Below are 20,498 nucleotides of genomic sequence, written 5' to 3' on the forward strand. Positions count from 1 at the left end.
CTCTAGCAGTCATTGTAAACTCAGAACTTGTTTCTAGGAAGCCTGGATAGTCCTCTTTTCTCAAATTCTCAAAAAACTGTCCCAAAGTTTATGAATTATTGATTTTTCTACAGATTTACAATTTACCCTGTGATCAAACATCCTCAAAATCTAAACCCTGATATGTCCCTTGTTCATGTCAATAAACATGTAGATAATTCTTAGAGAGCTTTCTTCCCTCCTTTACATGGATCAACACTTTTAGACTTGGGTTACACTGGCACTCAACTGTAGTCATGGCCTGATAGCCAGAAGAGGAGATGAGAATAGCTCCCAAGTACAGAACCTATTTCCTGGAAGAAGGTGGAGCTCTTGCAGCACTTTCAGCACAGAAGAAGAGGGCCACATCTGCAAATTCTCAAAGTCCAGGCAAATATATTTGGATCCTGCCATCACACATTCCAGAGTCTCAGCTTTTTCCCTACCTGGCCCACACTTTATCATAGCAGACTGCCTCAACTGACCTTGCATACAACTCCAAACTTCTGTGCCTCTAGCCATTAGACCACCAGGAAGGACTGGTCTCTGTAAGGAAAAGATGGAAATAAAGAAGTATTGTAGAGTCTTAGACTCTGTCTTGTTGCAGCAAGACAGATAGGAAGTACTTCAGGCCTGTCTTTCTGAAATGTGCCTGCCTTTTTAGTCTTACTATGCTTAATCACCAGCAGAGAGCAACCTGTTGTGAAGAACAGCCTTGCACAAATATAGTAGTCTGCTCACAAAGCAGCACAGCTGAACCACCATTAATTATGGCCCTTGTGGTAAAAAATCTGAGAAGCATATTTCAGAGCTGGCATAGCAATGGCCTTTGAATTATAAACTTGGATCCTGTTCTAGTAGCCAAGTGTTCTCCCTGTAATAAAATCTGTGCTGATGCTATTTCTCCTTCCATTCCCAGGGTTTTTCAGCCTTCCTAATCCCACAACCCTACTCCCAAACTCAAAACTATTCTTTCACCATTTTAAAACCTGACACCAACAGATTACTCAATACTTCTTCAAAACACTAACTTAACTTTCTTCTAGTTACATTGGATTTGAAAATATCCTGAATGTCAGATAGTTCTTATACTAAAAGATCCTTTTAGGCTTTCTTCATGAATTCAAAGCTCACGTGAAATTATTCAATGGACCAGGAATAAATGATTGAATGATTATTAGAGGTATCAACATGTTTTACCTCTATTCTATAATCATTGTTTTTCACTCAAACCATTATATCTCCTCTCCCCTCCCTACTCTGCCCACCTACATACAAAATATTTACTATAGAATCCAAAACAGATGTTGCAAATACAATCTTGCCTCATATCATAACCTTTTGGTCGCTGACCAATAAATGAGTAACATACATTACCATGACACTGTAGCCACATTAGTACCAATATATCACTCATGTGCTTGTGGTCAGACTGCTTATAAACACACCTAAGGAGCCACTAGTTCTATAAAAGTATAGCACAAGGCTGAAGATGTAGCTCAGAAGTTAAGTATGTGCAAGGTGCTAGGTTCAATCCCCAGCAGAAATAAAAGTATAAAAACTATAGCACATACAATTGTATACTGTACATAATATTGATGATAAACAACTAGGTTACTGGTTTATTATTTACTATCGTATATTTTTATTGTTTTCCAAAGTATTGTTTTAATAAGTTCTACTTATTAAAAAATCACTGCACAACAGTATGCTACATCATTACAGCAGCACCCTCATTCATATTGTGCTTACCATATTTGCTGATTGCATCCTGAGGCACCTTGAATAATGGACCCAAACCACCTAGATTTAGGTTAAGAATACTCCACGATGTTTTCACAATAACAAAGTCACCTAATAACACATTTCTCAGAATGTAGCTCTATATGATTTGTTTCCTAAACAAAGGAGACAAATAATCAGGAATAGATTTGCCAAGTGTTCCTACTCATGGAGACCAGAGAAAAGAGTGTAAGATGGAGATGAAGGTAAGGCAGCACTACGTAGCAGTTTTAAGATTTTAATGCAGGAATCATTCATCCTTGCTAGATTACAGAACCACGAATAAGTCACACTATCACAACTGATATTAAGTGATATGTCAGCAAAAATTTCTGTCATATTTTAATTAACAAAACAGAGATTTAGCAATTTTCACCAGAAACTATGAAAAAAATTAAAAGATTTAGCATGAATACTTAGTGTTCATGTCATTTCAGGGGAAGTCTTCCTTGCTCCATTGGCTCTAGAATAGTAAGAAAAACTAAGTCTGTAACCAGTATTAGATTCAATAAATATTGGCACATCTAACAAATTAAAACACTACATTACTGTGTCAAGCTGTAGAAGTCACAGAAATATAAAATGAAGCAAACCTAAAGTCCTCATCCATATTTATCACAAAACTTTATGTAGTATAAAATGCTACATATATTGTGTCTAAATAGTCTTATTTAGCACCAGATTTAAGTCATATAAGTAAGGTGTCCTTCCATTAAAAATAGGTGGATTTGATACATTGTCACTAGAAGAACACACTACCACAAAATACTACTACGAATATTTAGTCCCTATGTTGGAGTCTTATGAAATAATCTGAAGTTACAGCTAGAAGCAGAAACAACTATGAATTATTTTACATTTCCTACATCTTATACTACTTCATAAGAAATCTGTTTTTCTCTATTTTATAACACCTTTATAAGAGAAGTGAGGAAGCACACCCTCTCAAAGATCCAAAAAGAATGATAGACTATGTTCTCATCCTGGATACCTAAGGAAAAGGACCGGCCACATCAAAGGAGAAAATCAATTAGTATACACAGAAGCTTACCACAAACAACTCTCTTTTGGCTTCCTCCATCCCAAGTTACCAGTTCTACTAGGCTTTTTATTCAATTTAAGAGAGACAAGACCATCAATAAGTGAGTAAATAATTAAGTAAGCTGGTGTAGGTAATATTGGTGTAGGTAATAATTTAATGGTGTATAGAAAATAAAATGCCTCATTTTAAAATTTTTAAATAATTTTCAAAGTTTTAAACCTTTCAATTTGTTGACTTAAATGTAACAATTATAGCCTAGAGTATCTCCTCAGATTTTTTCCCAAGAATTTTCCTAAAATACTGGTATTGTTATATAGTCCATTTTAATATAACCACATAATAAACATATACTTCACTAAATTTCCTTAGCATAAAAACATGGCTCAAATAATCATCAGTTTTAAGACTCAATAGAATTATTGCTTTACAGGACTAAAGAAAAAAATGAAGCCAAAGAAAATTCAAATGAATACACGTTTAATTCATGCAGTTACATAAAAAAGAAGGGATATACAAAACAGTAATTACAGACTCTAATGAAAAGAAAAAATTGCCAGTTATAAATACATATAATTGTATTAATCTGTTAATTTAAATTTTATGTATAAAATGCTTAAATGCTTTGAAATATCCAAAATATGTATTAATTCTGAAAATAACATTTGCACGTATATAACATTTAACTAAAATTTTCATTAACTTACAAAGAAATACCATTAATTTATAGTCATTTTCAATCTAATTTATAAAGTGCTAATTTCAATAAAACACACCAAAATAATATTTCATTTAACATTCCATCTTTCAACTCTTCATAATCTTCACTGCAAATTAGACCCAAGGTAGGCTAATCCTAAATAAAAAGTGATAAAATTAAACTATATTAAAATTAAGTATCATGTCAGTAGTTACTAAAATCTATAACATTCTTTTTTATTTGTTTTAATGTGAAAAATAAAATAAAGCAATTGCAAAATAGGCTAGTAGGACATTTACAATAATTAATGCATTGCATATTGTCTTTGTAGTAGTTATTCAGAGGACAAGATGTAGACATGATAACTTTCTAAACAATATTAGTACAAACCTTTCTTCTCAATGAACTAAAAGAAAGTAACTGTATACCCATCCTATCTTGTGTATACATATATATTTTATCACAACAAAACAGTATTTTATGTATACTTTTGCAAAGTTAGTAACATGTGACCCAAGGTTTCCTAGTGACTAATAGCTGACTTTAACCAGACAGGATGTTTATCTCAGGACTGAGGTAGCTTGTTTGCTTTAGGCACTAAGGTCTAGTCCTGCCTACACACATTTTGTTGATTTCCTAGCTTCCAGAGCTCCCAATATATCCACAATTTTTTTGTTTTGTTTTGTCAGAGATGTGTGTTCCATTGCAGTTAGAGAAGCTGTATTTGGAGAAATCTTTAAAGGACTTTTTCATACTTGATGCCAGTTCAAAGATTGTAGGTACTTGAATCTAGCAAAATAACACAATACAGACCAATAGTCCATAATAGTAGTGCATTATCAACACATCTAGCAATTGTCAGAAGTTGTTAACTTGAGTCTTTTACAGCTCAGCATATTAACTAGCTTTATCTTTTATACCTTGGTTACACTTTTTGGCTGGATGGTTAAGACCAAGTTAAAGCAAGACCTATATAACTAAGAATGTAACTTTTGCCATCTGACAAGGTCAGTCAAATTCCCTCAAGATTTACCCTACAACCATGTACAGCAGTTTGTAGATCTTTTGTCAGTGTCAGCCATCTGGATGAGTCATGGCCCTTGCTTGACCAATTTGCTCTCTGTGAAGGCCTGAGAGAATTTTTTCTCTTTAGGTGACTCTCCTTGGGCACACCACACATTGTCAATCACTTTCCTCTGTGGTCCTATAATCTCCTTCATCAGAAAATTTGGGACACCACTTAGTTACAAGATGTCACAGCAAAGGTTCTCTTATGTCCTGAGTCCTCACCGATTTTGGAGGGCTAGGGCCAAAATATTGGCTAACCTTTTAGCCCATGTATTTCTCTAATTTTTGGTCTGAAAACTTTAGTTGTAAAAACTATAACATTCTAAGACCAAAAAGATACTCCCTATACATATCGTTTTAGCAACTTCTCCTTTCTATAGGTGATCATAGAAGTGTCTGATGAATTCACTGTGTAGTTCATATTTTGCTCTCCATTCCAACTCCTGCTAACACCCTTCATGACTTCAACAGTTTCATATATAAAAACTATGTCACAGTCTAGCATCACAGGCTTTTAACTCCAGGCCATGGCAGCGATTCACAAATGAGCCCATTATTTAGACAATGTCAACATGTATGTTTCAGTCCTAGGTACTAGGACTCTTACAATGGTCCTGACTGACGTACTTTTATCTTTCTACTTCTTGTACCCCTTTGCTCTCCCCTAGCAAGGTCTTTGTCCCTTGAACTGCCAACTCCTTGATCATCTGTAAGCTCCATTTGGCTCCTTCCTCAGCCCCTCAGCCATCTATTTTTATGCCTGTTTAAGCCCTTAGAAACTCAGATACTGAAACTAAAAATTCTTCTTACTTGACATTGTCTGACATGCTGTACTCAATCCTCTGCTCCATCTCTGTCCTCACATTGACATTTTTATCTGCAACTACTGTTAGAACCATAATATAACCATTAAGAAGGCTATATTGGGGCCAGGGGGATAGCTCAGTGGAATAAGCGCTTCCCTGGCAAGCGCAAGGGCCTGAGTTCAATCCCTGGTTCCGGAAAAAAAAAAAAAAAAGAAGGCTATCTGTATCACACAAGACCAAATACAATACTTCTAACTGCTTGCTCAGAATTGGGTCTCTCAACATGAAAAAAATAAAACTCAATATGTTCGTCAAATGAGTTCTTCCTCCTGACTTTCATATTTCTTATTTACTCATTCTCAAATCTTGGTACCTGCTTTCTGATCCCCACCTCTAACCATATGTCACCTCTCTGCCATTTCTGTCATGTTCATTTAAATACATTTCATGTTTCACTTGGACTGCTATTACAGACCCCTAAGTTTTTCAACTACAAATTTACCTCCTTTAAAACCCTTTCCATGAAAGGGATCAAACTCTGAGAGCAGGTTTCAAATGTTTCAAATGTTTAAATGTTTAAAATGTTTCATATATTGATGGAGAATATTTGTGCAGATTCTGATATTTATATAATGTTTCAGACAAAATACATAACAAAAATCAAGTAACAGGAAAGTATCAGCATATCCAGAGAGATAGCCTGAAAAATAGCTGTCTTATATTCTTCAAAAATGTGAATTTAATGAAAACAAAGAAATGTTAAAGCATTGTTACAAATTGAAGAAGAACAAAACAGAGACATGAAAATTTAATGCAATCAATGATCCTGATACCTGAAAAAATTCCCATTAAAGCCAATATCTGGACAATGGGGGATAGAATAAAAAGTATTATTTCAAAAGTTAAACTTCAGGCTGGGGAGATATCTTGGTGGTCTAAGCACCTGCCTGGCAAGCACAATGACCCGAGTTCAATCTCTTTTAGTGCATGCCATGCTGGCCCCATGCACCAAGTCGGACACCCAAACCTGGCATGGTGGCACAGACCTGTAATCCCAGCAGTAGGGAGGCCTCAACAAGAGGATCACTGTAAGTCTGAGCTGTGTAATGAGACCCTGTGGCAAACAAACAAACATAAGATTTTAAAAAAAAATTAAAATGTTTAACTTTCTGAATTTGATAATTGTGGTATAATTATATAAAGGATGTCACTGTCATTAGGATATACATATTAAAGAAATGGAAAAGAAAATAAGAAAGCAGACTGACAAAATGTTAAAAATTGGCAAATCTGGATAATAGGGTTACTGTAGTTGTTTGTATTATTCTTGGAACTTTATATACCTTCAGAATTATTTAAAACAAAAGGTCAAGAAAATGTTCCATTTTTTAATTGTATCCTGAACAGAGTACAAATTCTTTCCCAGTGTTCAAGTGTTCAAGATTCTTTGATACCATCTGAACATTCTCTTAGATCTTTCTTTAGTTATTCTAAATAATCTTTTCTTAAACTGTACATTTCATACTTTGTTAAAATCAATAAATTTTGCTCATCTTCATGTCTAAACTATGTTACGCTCCTCACACCCCCACTTATAAAACCTTAACTTTCTTTTCTAAAGCCTATATCACTTATCTCTCCTATTAGTTTAAAAATTGTGAGAAACTGGAAATCATCTCTCTCAGACTTGAATAAAGACAGGTAATTAAGAAGCCAGGGGCACAAATGAAAGAAAGTTTAAAGTATCTTGAAGAAAATCAGAACTCAGGAGTATTATATTAAATCATATATCCAAAAAGATTCATTGAAGTTATAAAATTTAGTAAGCTGAGATAAAATATGTAAACAAGGAACAGGATGAACAATTGCTCCTAGGATAACAAAAGAGACACATGAGAAATACACAAAAAATTCAGCTAGAGAAGCAGAACAAGTGCTTATTATGTGTCAAACGTTGGATTAAGGAACAAAATAGAATGGTACCACTCAAGGTTATATACTAAAATTTGGAGAAGGTAAGATATAAAAGGGAAGGGGAAAAATCTATACAATTACTATCAAATAGATTCTTACCAGAAGATGATAATGAAAATTCATGTTGTGTAATTTGAGTCTAGAAAAACATAAAATGGAAGAAAAATTCAAGATGGCCTCTAGTACTGATTTTTTATTAATAAAGGTACATTAAGAAAGTTATAACAGTTTCCAACATAATTATTAGTTTTATTAAAACTTTTTGCAATTTGAAACTTAATAAAGTTACAGTTACATAACACTACATGTGTGATAGTGCACACATGTAGTTCCAGCACTTGAGAGGCTGAGGCAGGAGGATCGACATGCATTTGAAGCCAAGTTGGGCAACATAAGCCAGGTCAAGGCCAGGCTGCACTACATAGTGAGACTTTGTCTCAAACAAATCAAATAATAATAACAACAACAATAATCTAATGCAAAATAATGTATTTCAAAGATATCTTTTGTTTATGAGAAAATTATTTCTGAAAACATATTATTTTAAATTGTTAAGTAATTATTATACAATTACTCTATGTCTAGTAGAAGCTTCTTCTTCTTTTTTTTTTTTATATAGGGAAGGAGCTACAGGGTATTCAAGATCTCACTACTAGATCAGACTCGTAGCAATTCTCCTGTTTACAGCCTCCCAAGAGCTGGGATTACAGGTGTGCACCACCACGCTCAGTCTAAATCACTGTCTCAGCATGCCCCAGGGGTGGGGTCGGCATGGCAGGCCTGAGATAGAACCCCCAGCCCCTGTGTCTGCTTGCAGAGCCTTAATCTGCTGAGCTATTTGGCCAGCCCTAGTAAAGAAGCCTTCTTGCTGAGGTAGAAAATATCTCATGATGTTCAAGATTCTGTAATGGCAGGAATAACATTTTGAATTATGTCCAGATATTTTTTGCATACTGCTCTGCCTAAATATCTATTTCTTTTAAGAAATCTCTGATTACTTCCCTTTTTCCTAATATCCCCCATTCTCCTTTTTAATTGGTTAAGTAAATCATCACAAATCTAAGCATTGATTTACCTCATTCTTGCAAACAATTTATGCTATTATTGATGCAATAGTACAGGAACATTAGCATTTTTGGTGTTATTTATAAAACAGAATTCTATTTAATTTCTCATTTATGAAAATATTTTTCACAGACTAAATACCACAAGTTTAATAACTGTTAAACAGAAACTGTCATCAAGACAGCATACTGAGCACCAAGAAGTAGCATGCATATTCAGACATGTGCCTGAGGGGAAAAAGGTAACTATTTTGATTCAGCAATTTATGACATTAGGAACCAGGGATCTAGTCCAGCTGCACAGTGCCTCCTTGGCAAGTATGAGGTCATGAGTTCAGTTCCTGGTACCAAAAAAATTAAATTATGACCTTAGTAGTTACTTTAATTTCATTCAACTTCATATTTTGAGAATCCAAACTTTTAATTTTTTAAATACATATAGCAGATTATATCTAATTTGCCTTGACAAAAATATGAAATCAACATTGACACAGTGCTAGAACACTAATTAATTCATGAGTTGTTTTCCAGACATAAAATGATATCATCAAGCCCATAATACAAAGACAATTTTTGTTAAATGTATTAAATTTATTAAATTGTACTGTAGCACCCATGAAAAGGATATAACTGCAAGAAGTTATATATAATGTGTAACTTTATATTGCAGTTTAAATGTTTGTCTTCACTGATATGGATGGGTTTTGCAATCTGAATTTAAAAGTTCACATTAAAGTTCACTTTTTTATGTATTTGGTACAGGGTCTCAGTACACAGCTTGGCCTCATTGTATCCTTCCTCTTTTCAGCCTCGCCAGCACTAGGATTACAGACATGCATCATCAAGCCCAGGGGTAGGATCGGTGCAGCATGTGGCGCCAAGGATCAAACCCTGGTCCCTGTGCTTGCCTAAGCTGGCACTTAGTCCACTGAGCTATTTCCCCAGCCCCTAAAGTTCACATTTAACAGACAAGTATGTTCACTTCCATCCACAAATTCTAGCCACAAGCACCTCCTACACTCATATCTACCAGAACCCACTCTACACTCATTGCTTAAAAATGTCTTACACTTCTAATTATAATGACTAGTGGTTATCTAGTAATCTCATTTCTATAGTTCCATACATTAAATAAAACAATTAGGAAAACTACTAGCCTAATGTGAGTCAATGTTATCTAAACTGTTAATAGAAGTCAGTTTTCATTAATACAATGAAAACTGTGTTAACTTACTTTCATTAGATGATCTTTGGCATTTAAGCCTAAGTCTATATTTTTCATTTTCTTCAAGCATTCTAGAAATGTCTTTGTATACATTATTCCATACTGAAACCTTAAAAAAATAAACACAGTTAAGGGACACCAACAAGAAAAGTAGGAATGTATTTTTTAAACAATTTTATTGAGAAAGAAGTAGCAATGAGACAGTTTCAAAACAGGTTAGTAGGACAGTTACAATAATTAATAAATTGCATATTGTTGTCTTTGTAGTAGTTATTCATAGTTCAAGATGTAGACATGATATCTTGTCTAAACACTATTAGTTCAAAACTTATTTCTCATTGAACTAAGAGAAAGTAGCTGCATATCTATATTTCACTATAAAATGGTCCTTTATTTATATCCCCATTTTTTGTTTAGTTTTGTCAGAGATGTGTATTCCATTGCCATTCAAGTAATGCATTTTGACTGATACTACTGGGAGTGGCCCAACTGTGTTACATGTCAATCATTATAAAGAAAACTAGCATACAGAGAACTAAAATTCTCCATAACTGAACTCTCTGATCTCTTTTCTAACTTCCTAGAATTTCTTCCTTGTAGTATTTAAATTAATTGCAGTGGATGAAGCTTCTTTCTATAAGTCTATAAATCTAACTAAATGGATCCAATACATTCAATTTTTCAAAAGTAATAAAAATAGTGACTTTCTAGTCTATGTCTAAACTATTGGACAGTGATTTTGATATTTTAATGTATTTTATTTTAGTAAAGAATTAAAGATTTTTCCCAGACAAACCAATGGAAAATTCCTATAGAGCATTATTATAGTAGAACAGATAGAATGAAAACTATGAAATCAAACTGCCACTTACCAATTGCTTGACACTAGGTGTCTAAATCACACAGAGGAGTATCTCCACACAATGAATCATTATCAATAATGAAAAATACATTTGTAAGGCACTTACCCTAGTGTCTGCCACAAAACAGTTCAAAGTAAACATTGGCTTTTGCTCTTTTCATCTCACTCAAAATAAGTAAAATATTTCTTGGAAGAACTATTTCTTAGTACAATGAGATAAGATGCCCTTTCAAAACCATGCAGTCATAGGTGACTTCTTGAAGGTGGCTGGATCTAGGGTGTGTCATACCGGGATTAAAGATGTGACACTGGGATAAATTATGTGATACTAAGATCAAGGAAGGTCCACTCTGGGTAGGGGTAGCAACACTCAAAAGGCAGGTTGCCTGGAATAAAAGGGAGGGACAGACTACCACTGCCACTGGTGCTGTGGGTGCTGCAGCTGGTGCTGTTGTTTGCTGCCTGCTGTTTGCTGTCTGTGGCCTTCTGCCTGCTCTCCTTTGCCCTGGACTGCTGCCCCTCTGCCATGCCACTCTCCCTTGGAGCCAGCCAACTAGACTGAAACCTCTACAAACTGAACTAAAATAAACCTTTTCTCCTTTAACTATAGATGTTGCATATTTTATCTTAGCAAAGAGAAAAGTAACTAAGACAAAGCCTTACCCAGCTTTAATGCTATTTTATACTACATATGGATTATATATCAAACAAACTCAAAGCTCAGACACATTACAGTTGTATGTGCCATAATCAATCAATAATTACCTTAAACTAAAATAGCTATCAGAGATCAGTAGAGCATCTCATTCTGTTTAAAATACTCAAGTTACCATGCTATCTGGAAAACCAATGCTGAGAACAGTTTAACAGTAAAGGTTGATCCTTGTCAGCTTTCTTGCTAAAAACTTAATGTGCATTCCTTGTCTTCGAAAAGAACAATATAGTACCAATATACATCTATGATTTTCTTTTCATACTAACTCATCTATCAGTTTGTCATATCTTATAAACCATAGATTATTCTTTGAAAAATCTCTCAGTGGATTATATCTTGATTAAAATGTATTTTATACCCTCAAATATTAGAAGAGCTGCTCCTTTTGCTTAACCAATATTTCCAAGCACATTTCTATTTCTCTAAATTTTATTTTCTCATTTCAGAAAATTAAATTATTCAAAAGATGTAACTATCTTTATTGTCTTGAATATCTTCACATATTTTATTCAAAGAAGATTATCTAAAATTTAAATATTTCTTATTCCCCTTTGCAATAACATACCTTTTTTCCTTTTTTCATTATTTTGCAAGCTTTGTGTAATTGTACAGGAAAGTCAAATACATTATCTGCATTCTTCTGGATTAAATCTAATTATGAAAAAAGAGTAAAATGGTAAGAGATGGAAATGAACACATATTTTAAAGAATTCACTATTCTGAGAATAAAGACCACAGAAATTTCTCTTAATCTATGTTTGGGGATTTTCTGTTTGTTGGTATATTTCTAATCACTAGGGAATACTACTTTACCATTTAGTTAATTACATGATGAAACCAATCATGAAAACTAGAATTCAATAAACTTGCAAGCAGCAAGAAAAGCTTCCACCTAGTTTCAATCTCTTTTCTTTAGATAGTGAGTCCCAAAAGAATCAAAAAGAAAATATCAATATCAGAAACTACATCTTGTCACATTGTTTTGCTCCAGTCTCCATTCTACTCAATTCAGCTAAGAATATACATTATGCTTCCAATAGCATAAAACCCCTTGTAATTTCTCCAGTATGTCTCATTCTTACCCTTTCTAGGCTATGCACATGCTTCTCTATTGGGCTAAAGCAGTACACAGAAAACACACACACCTTCCAGGCAAATTTATACTTGTTCTTCAACATTCAATTCATATGCCACATCCTCTCCATGGCTTTCCCTCAAGAACATACACACAGCCTTACATACAGCACTCTTTCCTATAAATCCTGATCATAGCATTTAGCATACTTTAATATCATGTATTTATAACGTACTTCCTCTACTAGGCACTGAACTCCTGGAGGTCAATGGCCATGTGTGTCTTACTCATCATTTTATCCAGTCACACAGTAATACAAATAGATCCTTGATTTATGATGAGGTTATGATTCTAAAAAATTACTGTAAATTGAAAACATACTAAGTCAAAAATGCATTAAATAATCTAAATGGTCGACCATCATAATTTAGACCAGTCTCCCTTAAACATGCTCAGCCTCAGCATCTCATGTATACACATAGATGATGTTCTGTCAACATAAAAGAATGGTAAAACACAAAATTTTATTAACACTGGCAATGATGTAAAGAATTGAGTATCTGTTGTTTACACTTGTGATCATGTGGCCCGCTGGAGGTGTAGCTCTCTGCCAATGCCCCATATTATAAGGAGTATCCTATCACATATCATCAACACTACCATAATAGATGAAAAAGTGGCTAGGTTAGTCATAAGTTGGTGGAAGTTTTCCAAAGCAAATAAACTTCCTGGCTCCATTCACTAAGCCATACTGCCTTCCTAAATGTTAAAGCTGTTAGAAGAAAACCTAAGCGCTCTGCATCAGGACACAAAATTATAAACACTGAGCATGTGCTCCCTTTATATTTACTTTCCTTTTCTAACATTCACCCTACCTTAAACCATCCCCTCTTCATTCCTGCCCTGCTACCACTCCATAATACCTGGTCTTCTTCATCTATTCAATGGTTAGATTTCCAGAAAGCTTTCTGTGATCTCACAAAGCAACATACATTCAGTTACTATAGTATGTATAATATTACTTACCTGAGGTAGTGTATTTACCATTCACTAACATCCAATTTCTAATTCCGTTGATAGTAGGCCTACACCTCCTATGTTATTGACATTAGGTACATACCCTAGATATTTTATTTTTCAATAAACTAGAATATGCTCTAAAATGGCATTTCCCAATCTGTGAGATGCATGTCACTTGATTCTGGGCAGAACCCAGATACAGCACTAAGCTCACCTAGCATGATGGCACTCTTATAATTCCACCTAATTAAGAGGCTGAGACATAAAGATTGAAAGTTCAAGAATGGCCTGGACAAGTTAAGAAAGTCATTGTTTTTCCATTTAAAAAAATCTCCTAATTATATCAAGGAGGAAGTCTGAGTTTGGCACTAGTATGTCATTTAGATGTCTCTAAGACTTGCTCATTTCCCTTTATGACCACAGACAACCTTCAGCAGACAGCCTATTTAACTAGAATTTAATAATAGTACTTTTCCTTTATTAGATTTTTTAAATGAATTTCTATTTATGGCAAACAGTACCAGTTTTCCACTGAGGTAATGATGCAAAGTGTTCTAAAATAAATTTAATAGAGAGGGGAAAGTACATATTTAAATAAAGTAAATAACAGTACAGATGATATTTAGACATGGCAAAAAACAGTAACTCGGTTTTGGAAAACTCTTCACACTGCCATATTTATCCTTCCCCCTGTATACCTACAAACTTCAGAGAACTACAGTTGCATTGTTCTCAAATATTTCCTGGTAAGTCTTACCTAAGCTATATCTATACTCTTTAAGGTTGGGTTAGGAATAATTGGCTCTATCTTCAATAATTGGAAATATAAAATATGTAAAAAAGTATAGAGGGTACGCAAAAGAAAAAACACAGTATTTCTTCCACTTATATTTTGTACTACATTGAGGCCCTCCCCAGTATAAACAATGGCCTTTGTCCTGACTTACATTTCAATTTTTTCTCTATTTCTCTTTCAGTAAATCTTGACCCAAATTGTGGTTATACATCTCCCCTAATCACTGCCCATCACTGATCTATATTCAAAATTTGCTCATTCAAGGATTCCATCATTTTTCTATTCTCTTCTATTTTTATCAGTGTCTTCTTTAGAAGCAGTTATTAATTCTTTCATTATAGTTATTCTTTTTTTACTTCAGAGATTATTTCTGATGATTTTTTCTATCCGTTTCTGCAGTTATTTCTTTATTTCAGATGTCATTCAGAGATTTCTTTATTTCATAGGTTATTCTTGATCTGATTTCCTCTATACCTTTCTGCAGTTGTTTCTTTACTTCAGAGGCTATTAATTCAGAGACTTCAGGTGTATGATTCCCAGTTTCTTCTATTCTAGTGTCTCCTGCATTTGTTCTGGGTGGGCTCGGGGCCTGAGACTGCATTTTGCTCCTTCTCTTTGTCATTTTGTATTGCAATGACCTCTGATCTTTGGTGTAGAGCTTTGGTGCAGTTATAATCTTAGCAACTATGAAAATTCTTACCCAAGAGAGATTATATGGTTAAGGCAATTGTCCTGAGGATCTCCATCAGGTTTTTGAAACTAGCAGTTAATTGGTAGGATTCTCACCCTCACTAACTATAAATGCTGGTATCTGTGAACTAAGCAACTGTACCAAGGATAGCAAAGTGTAATGCTAGGGCCATGCTTGGAATGCCTGTCAATCTGGTCTTCTAAATGCATACTGCTTCTAATGTCATCAATTACTACTGTACTCTCTCAAGTAAATATTTGTTTAAAAAATAAAAGGTAATAAAAGAAAACAAGAGACAGGAAAAAATGTCATAGTACTGTCCTGCTACAATGCTGTATATGGTTAGATTTCTAAATTTCTGTGTAAAAATGTGTAATTGTTTATTTTTTTCACATTCAATAAAGAATCAAAGTTTAGCATATCAATGATTTTTGGAAAATACCTGCTCCATGTTGTCTTTAGATATCCAGACAGATAGTTAAGCTCAACAGCCTATGTTGTAGGGTAATGATATCATTAAGCTTCTCTTCTGGAGGGTCAACAACTTAAGTTTGCAGACTAAAACATTAGAGAAAAAGAAGTGCCACAAGGATAGCCAATATTTTGGCCTTAGTCCTCCAAGGTCAATGGGGACTCAGGACACAAGAGAATCTGTACTGTAACATCTTGTAACTCAATGTTGTCCGAAATTTTCTGTTCAAGGAGATTATGGGGCCACAAAGGAAAGTGATCAATGATGTAGAGTGTGCCAAAGGAGAATCACCTAGAGAGAAAACATTCTCTCAGGCTTTCACAGAGAGCAAATTGGTCAAGCAATGGCCGTGACTCATCCAGATGGCTAACACTGACAAAAAATCTACAAACTGCTGTACATGGTTTCAGGGTAAATCCTGAGGGAGATTCGACTGATCTTAAACATCCACCAGAAAAGTATAAACATGAGGTATAAAAAAAGCCATAGTAATATGCTTAACTGTAAAAGGCTCAAGTCAACAATGTCTGACATTGCCAGTCTGGCAGATAACCCACTACTATCATGGTCTACTGGACTATATTGGATTATTTTGCTGAATTCATATACCCACAATATTTGAATGGCAAAAGAATACCCATCTCTGACAAAAACTAAACAAAAAGGGGGAGATAAATGAAGGACCATATATATCTGTATATACAAATTAGGATAGATACACAGCTACTTTCTCCTAGTTCAATGAGAAGAAAGATTTGTACTAATAGTGTTTATACAAGATGTCATGTCTGTATCCTGTACTGTGAACAACTACTATGAAGACAACAATATGCAATGTATTAATTATTGTAACTGTCCTACTAACCTGTTTTGAAACTTTCTCATTGCTATTTCTTTATTAATAAAATTAATTTTAAAAAATTTGTTCATGTGCTTTTCTCACATGTCATTTGCTCCTATCTCAACACCATGTGAAAATCTTATGAAGCTTCTGCCATCATGGAGCTTTGCTTGATTCCCTCATCCTCAAACTATTTGCAACCTCCCAAGCATTTATTTGTACAGTGTCCCAATAATATCTATTATCCTCTATTATTTGTAAATTATGACCACATGTTCTAAGCTCTGTAATGGTTGGAAGTGACTACTGGTCTTGTTAGCAATGTTAGAAGAGCTGCTTAATCTTCCCTTGGATCTCTAAACTCCACACATCTTAAAAACACAAGTTTATCTTCCAGAGTGCACCAATAACTGATAACTTCATTTCACCATTCAAAAATCTTTGGTGATTACAGAATGACAAGCAATCCACAATCTGATCCAAAACATGTTTCATTCATCCAATAAAGTTTAATATATGTCTACTATGTGGTGGATGCTAGGCTAATACCTTCTTCCCTTCAAGTTATTTCTCCTTAATGTGCTGGATATTTAGCTTTATAACAAACACTATGCTATGCACTGTGCCCATATTCCTCCATTTAACCTTTATGTTATCCATTTAAGACAGGAAATGCTATTGTCCTTTTACAGACAAGGAAATGAAGGATCATACAGAAGTTAAACAACATGGCCAGTATTACACTGCTGATAAGATAATAGACAAGATTATTTATCTGACTTCAAAGCCAATGCTCTTGATTTTTACTATCCACTAGAAATTTATTTATTCATATTCCCCTTGATTTCCTGCCTCTGTGCCTCACCTTTCTCTCAACTTATCAAAGCCTATCTCTCTCTAATAACACACTAACTAGTTTATATCCTCATACTTCATGTATAAATTCCTTGAGTGGAAATTATTTACCTGATACACTGTGTAACTAGCATCAGACCTGATGGCCAGTATATTAGATGTTAAATAAGTTTTGTCACTAGGACCTGACCTAGTAGCTGCAGTGTAGTACATGTTAACTAAATGTTGAATGAATAATGAATTTACCATTGCCTTTAGAAAATAAAATATAAGTACTTATTACCTACTTAATGAATGAAAACTTTTTAAGAAATTAAATACTGACAGCTGGGTGTAGTGGCACATGCCTGTAATCCTAGAACTCAGATGGCTGTAGGAGGGGGTCGTTGTGAGTTCAAGGCCAACCTAGACCACATAGTGAGAACCTGTCTCAAAACAAACAAGCAAATATTAAAAACTGGCTAACTTCGGGGCCAGGGAGATGGCTCAGTGTAATAAGTGCTTCCCTGGCAAGCGCAAGGGCCTGAGTTCAATCCCCGGTTCCGCAAAAAAAAAAAAAAAAAAAAAAAAACTGGCTAACTTCGAACAAGAAAAAGGAAGAAAGCACATACTAAAAAAAAGAAACAATAACACACAGGAAACTTAAAAAAAAATCATATGGTATTGTTTTGCAGACATGCAACCACTTTAGGAAATGGATAATTGCTTAAGGAAATACTGATGAGGAACAAAAAATCCTAATTATTTTCACAAAATAACTATAATTCTGATATCTAAACTAGGTAAATAAATACAAAGAAACAAAAATATAAATCATTCTCTCTCCTGAATACCAATGCAAAAATTCTAAACAATAATTAGCAAACAGAGCTCACGACTGTTTAAAAAAATACAAAAGAGGCCAGGGAGATAGCTCAGTAGGATAAGCATTTGCCTGGCAAGCGCAAGGGCCTGAGTTCAATCCCCAAATCCGTGGGAAAAAAAAATACAAAAATACAAAAGAAGCAAATAAGATTCAGTTTGCAATACAAGGTTGGTTTGATATGGGGAAATTTATTTATATCATATCACATATTAATTAATCTAAAAAAATATTATTACCTCCAGAGAGCTAAAAAAGCCTTTGACAAAATTCAACATTCTATTCATAATTTTTAAAAGGCACTGAAAAGAGAATAACAACTGAAAGATGTTTAAATATGCCAGGTATGGTGTGATATGCCTATAATCTAAGTACTCAGTAGACTAAAGCAAAAGAATTGAGGTCAGCAGCATAGTAAGTCCATGTTTCAAAACAAAGTTTATAAATGCTTTAATCTTAAAGCCAATACTCTGCTTTTGAGAAACAATGGAGACATTTCACATAACAGAACGAACAAAACAAGGATGCTCACTATCTACTATTTGACCTATACTTAAGGGAGTAGCCAATGTAATTTTAAAACAAAGAAAGACCTATTGCAGGCAAAAAATGCATAAAAATCAAATTGTTTCTACATACATTCCTGAAAAATATATGTATCTGAAAAGTCATGGGAATAAATTATAAAACTTGCTCTAATAAAACCATTTAGTGAATTAACAGGATCTAAAATTAACACACAAAAATCAACAGGGTAAGTGTAAAACAGTCCAAAAACCTACATTATGCATGATTCCATTTATATATCTGAAATATGCAAATTATGGAGACAAAGATTAGTGCTTGTTTCTGGCTGAGTTGGTGGATAAGAGAGAATGGCAGATGACTGCTAATGAATACAGTTTCTTTCTGGGATAATGAGAATATTTTAAAATTGATTGTGGTAATGGTAAATATGTAAATTTTTATATAAAAACATTGAGATTTCTATATAAAAATCATAATGACTGAATGGTGCACTTTTAAGTACACACTGTGTACGAACTGTGAATGATAGATATATAAAGCTACTTTTTAAAAGTATAGGTGGAAGTATGGGCCCTCAGGAAAAAAAAGTTGAGATAAGGGAAATATTTTATGCCTTGACTACGATATAATGTGAATTTCAAACTTCCTGAAAGAGACTAATCCTCAAAGTAATTGATTTTAAAAATCAATATACTTCATATACACAAAATTTTGAGAGCACTGTGAAGAATACTCCATTGACAACAGCAAAAAAAAAATTTTTTTTTAAAGATTAGGAATGAATTTACCAATGGAAAGCCTATAGTGAGGAGAATTTTAAAATTTAATAACACTCGTGAAAGATAAAGATTCAACAGTGGAAAGACATCCTGTGTTTAGATGACTCCACAACTTCCAGATGTCATTTCTTCCTGTAAATTAATTTGTAATTTCAACAAACCTCTGTGAAATTATCACCATGGACACCAGGGCCCCCATCACTCCAGGAGACTGACGTGACTCGTACAATGCTCTTTCCTCTCCCATCTCTGGACTATCTCAACTCTGGGCCGCTCTGGCAGCACACACAATAAAGGTGCATTATCTCAACCTGCATTTCTACATCAGGCCTTCTTGCGGGCCACTCTCTGAATTAAATTTAAAGGCTGGCACAAGTCCTGACGGGAGCCTGGCTGGGCAGCTGACCTGCGACCCGGCTGAGCGCCGGCTGAGCGAGGCTGACTGGGCGCGAGGGCAGGCGCGCTGACCAGCGGGTCTGACTGACCGAAGGGCTGACTGGATGGACAGCCGTTAAGAGAACAGACTGCCCGAGGGCAGCGCCGACGGGGTAGCTGAGTGATTCACAGACCGCCGGACGGGAGACCGACTAGCCGGCCAGCCACCCGCGTGGCAGCCCAAACCGCAGGCCTAAGAGCGCGACGACGCGAGACACCTGACGGGCAAGATGGCAGCCGACGGCAGCACCGCCTCCCTGAGCCCCGCCCCCACCCTCCCTGAGCCCCGCCCGCCGCTCCACCTGCATGCGCTGCCGCACCAGGCCTGCTGCAAGTGCTGGCGTTTGACGCCCACGGCTGGGAGCGGGCGGAGGCGGGAGCCATGGGGCCCTGGGGCCGGGAGCCGCTGTGCTGCCCCCTGCTGCCCAGGACCCCCGGCTTCGCCCCAGCGTCCCGCGGCTCCTCCTGGCGGCGGCAGGCCCCAGGCCCAGGACACCTACGGCCCGGATCAGGGCGGCCACCCAGCTCCAGGACGCCACCACACTGGTGTGAGCCGAAGCGGGTCACGTAGACAAAGCGCATCCGGCCCTGTTCCTGAGCCTGGCCTGCCTGCGCCATCACACCCTCTGCCAGGAGATTGCCCGGCCCCAGCCCCCACCAGCCCGGGATGGACCACCGTGCTGTGGGGCGGGGGGGGGTTGGGACTGCACAACTGTGCGCGGGGGGCGGGGGGTACGGCACGGGACGGAGGTGGGAAGCTGTTGTGCAGGGGAGAAAAGAATGTGGCACTGAGCAGGTGGAGGGCAGAGCAGCGCCCTTATGGGCAGGGAAAGAGAACAGGCCTGGGTCGGAACTACGCAAGCCCACGTGAGGGGAAACAACAAGGGGCCT

The 20,498-nt window shown here is 35.9% G+C and overlaps 1 protein-coding gene across 1 annotated transcript; it reads right to left on the bottom strand.

Moving 5' to 3' along the window:
* Positions 1-2,182: 2,182 nt before the first annotated feature.
* On the bottom strand, positions 2,183-20,225 carry CUNH5orf47 (chromosome unknown C5orf47 homolog). The gene is made up of 5 exons (XM_023705046.1): positions 19,742-20,225; positions 11,819-11,904; positions 9,686-9,785; positions 7,487-7,526; positions 2,183-2,263 (listed from the first exon to the last, which is right to left on the bottom strand). The coding sequence occupies exons 1-4, from the start codon at positions 20,223-20,225 to the stop codon at positions 7,507-7,509; spliced, it is 690 nt and encodes a 229-aa protein (XP_023560814.1). The 3' UTR covers positions 2,183-2,263; positions 7,487-7,506.
* Between the last annotated feature and the right edge of the window lie 273 nt (positions 20,226-20,498).

Source organism: Octodon degus, unplaced genomic scaffold, assembly GCF_000260255.1.
Source record: "Octodon degus isolate 3935 unplaced genomic scaffold, OctDeg1.0 scaffold00212, whole genome shotgun sequence".
In the NCBI taxonomy this organism is placed as follows: Eukaryota; Metazoa; Chordata; class Mammalia; order Rodentia; family Octodontidae; genus Octodon; species Octodon degus.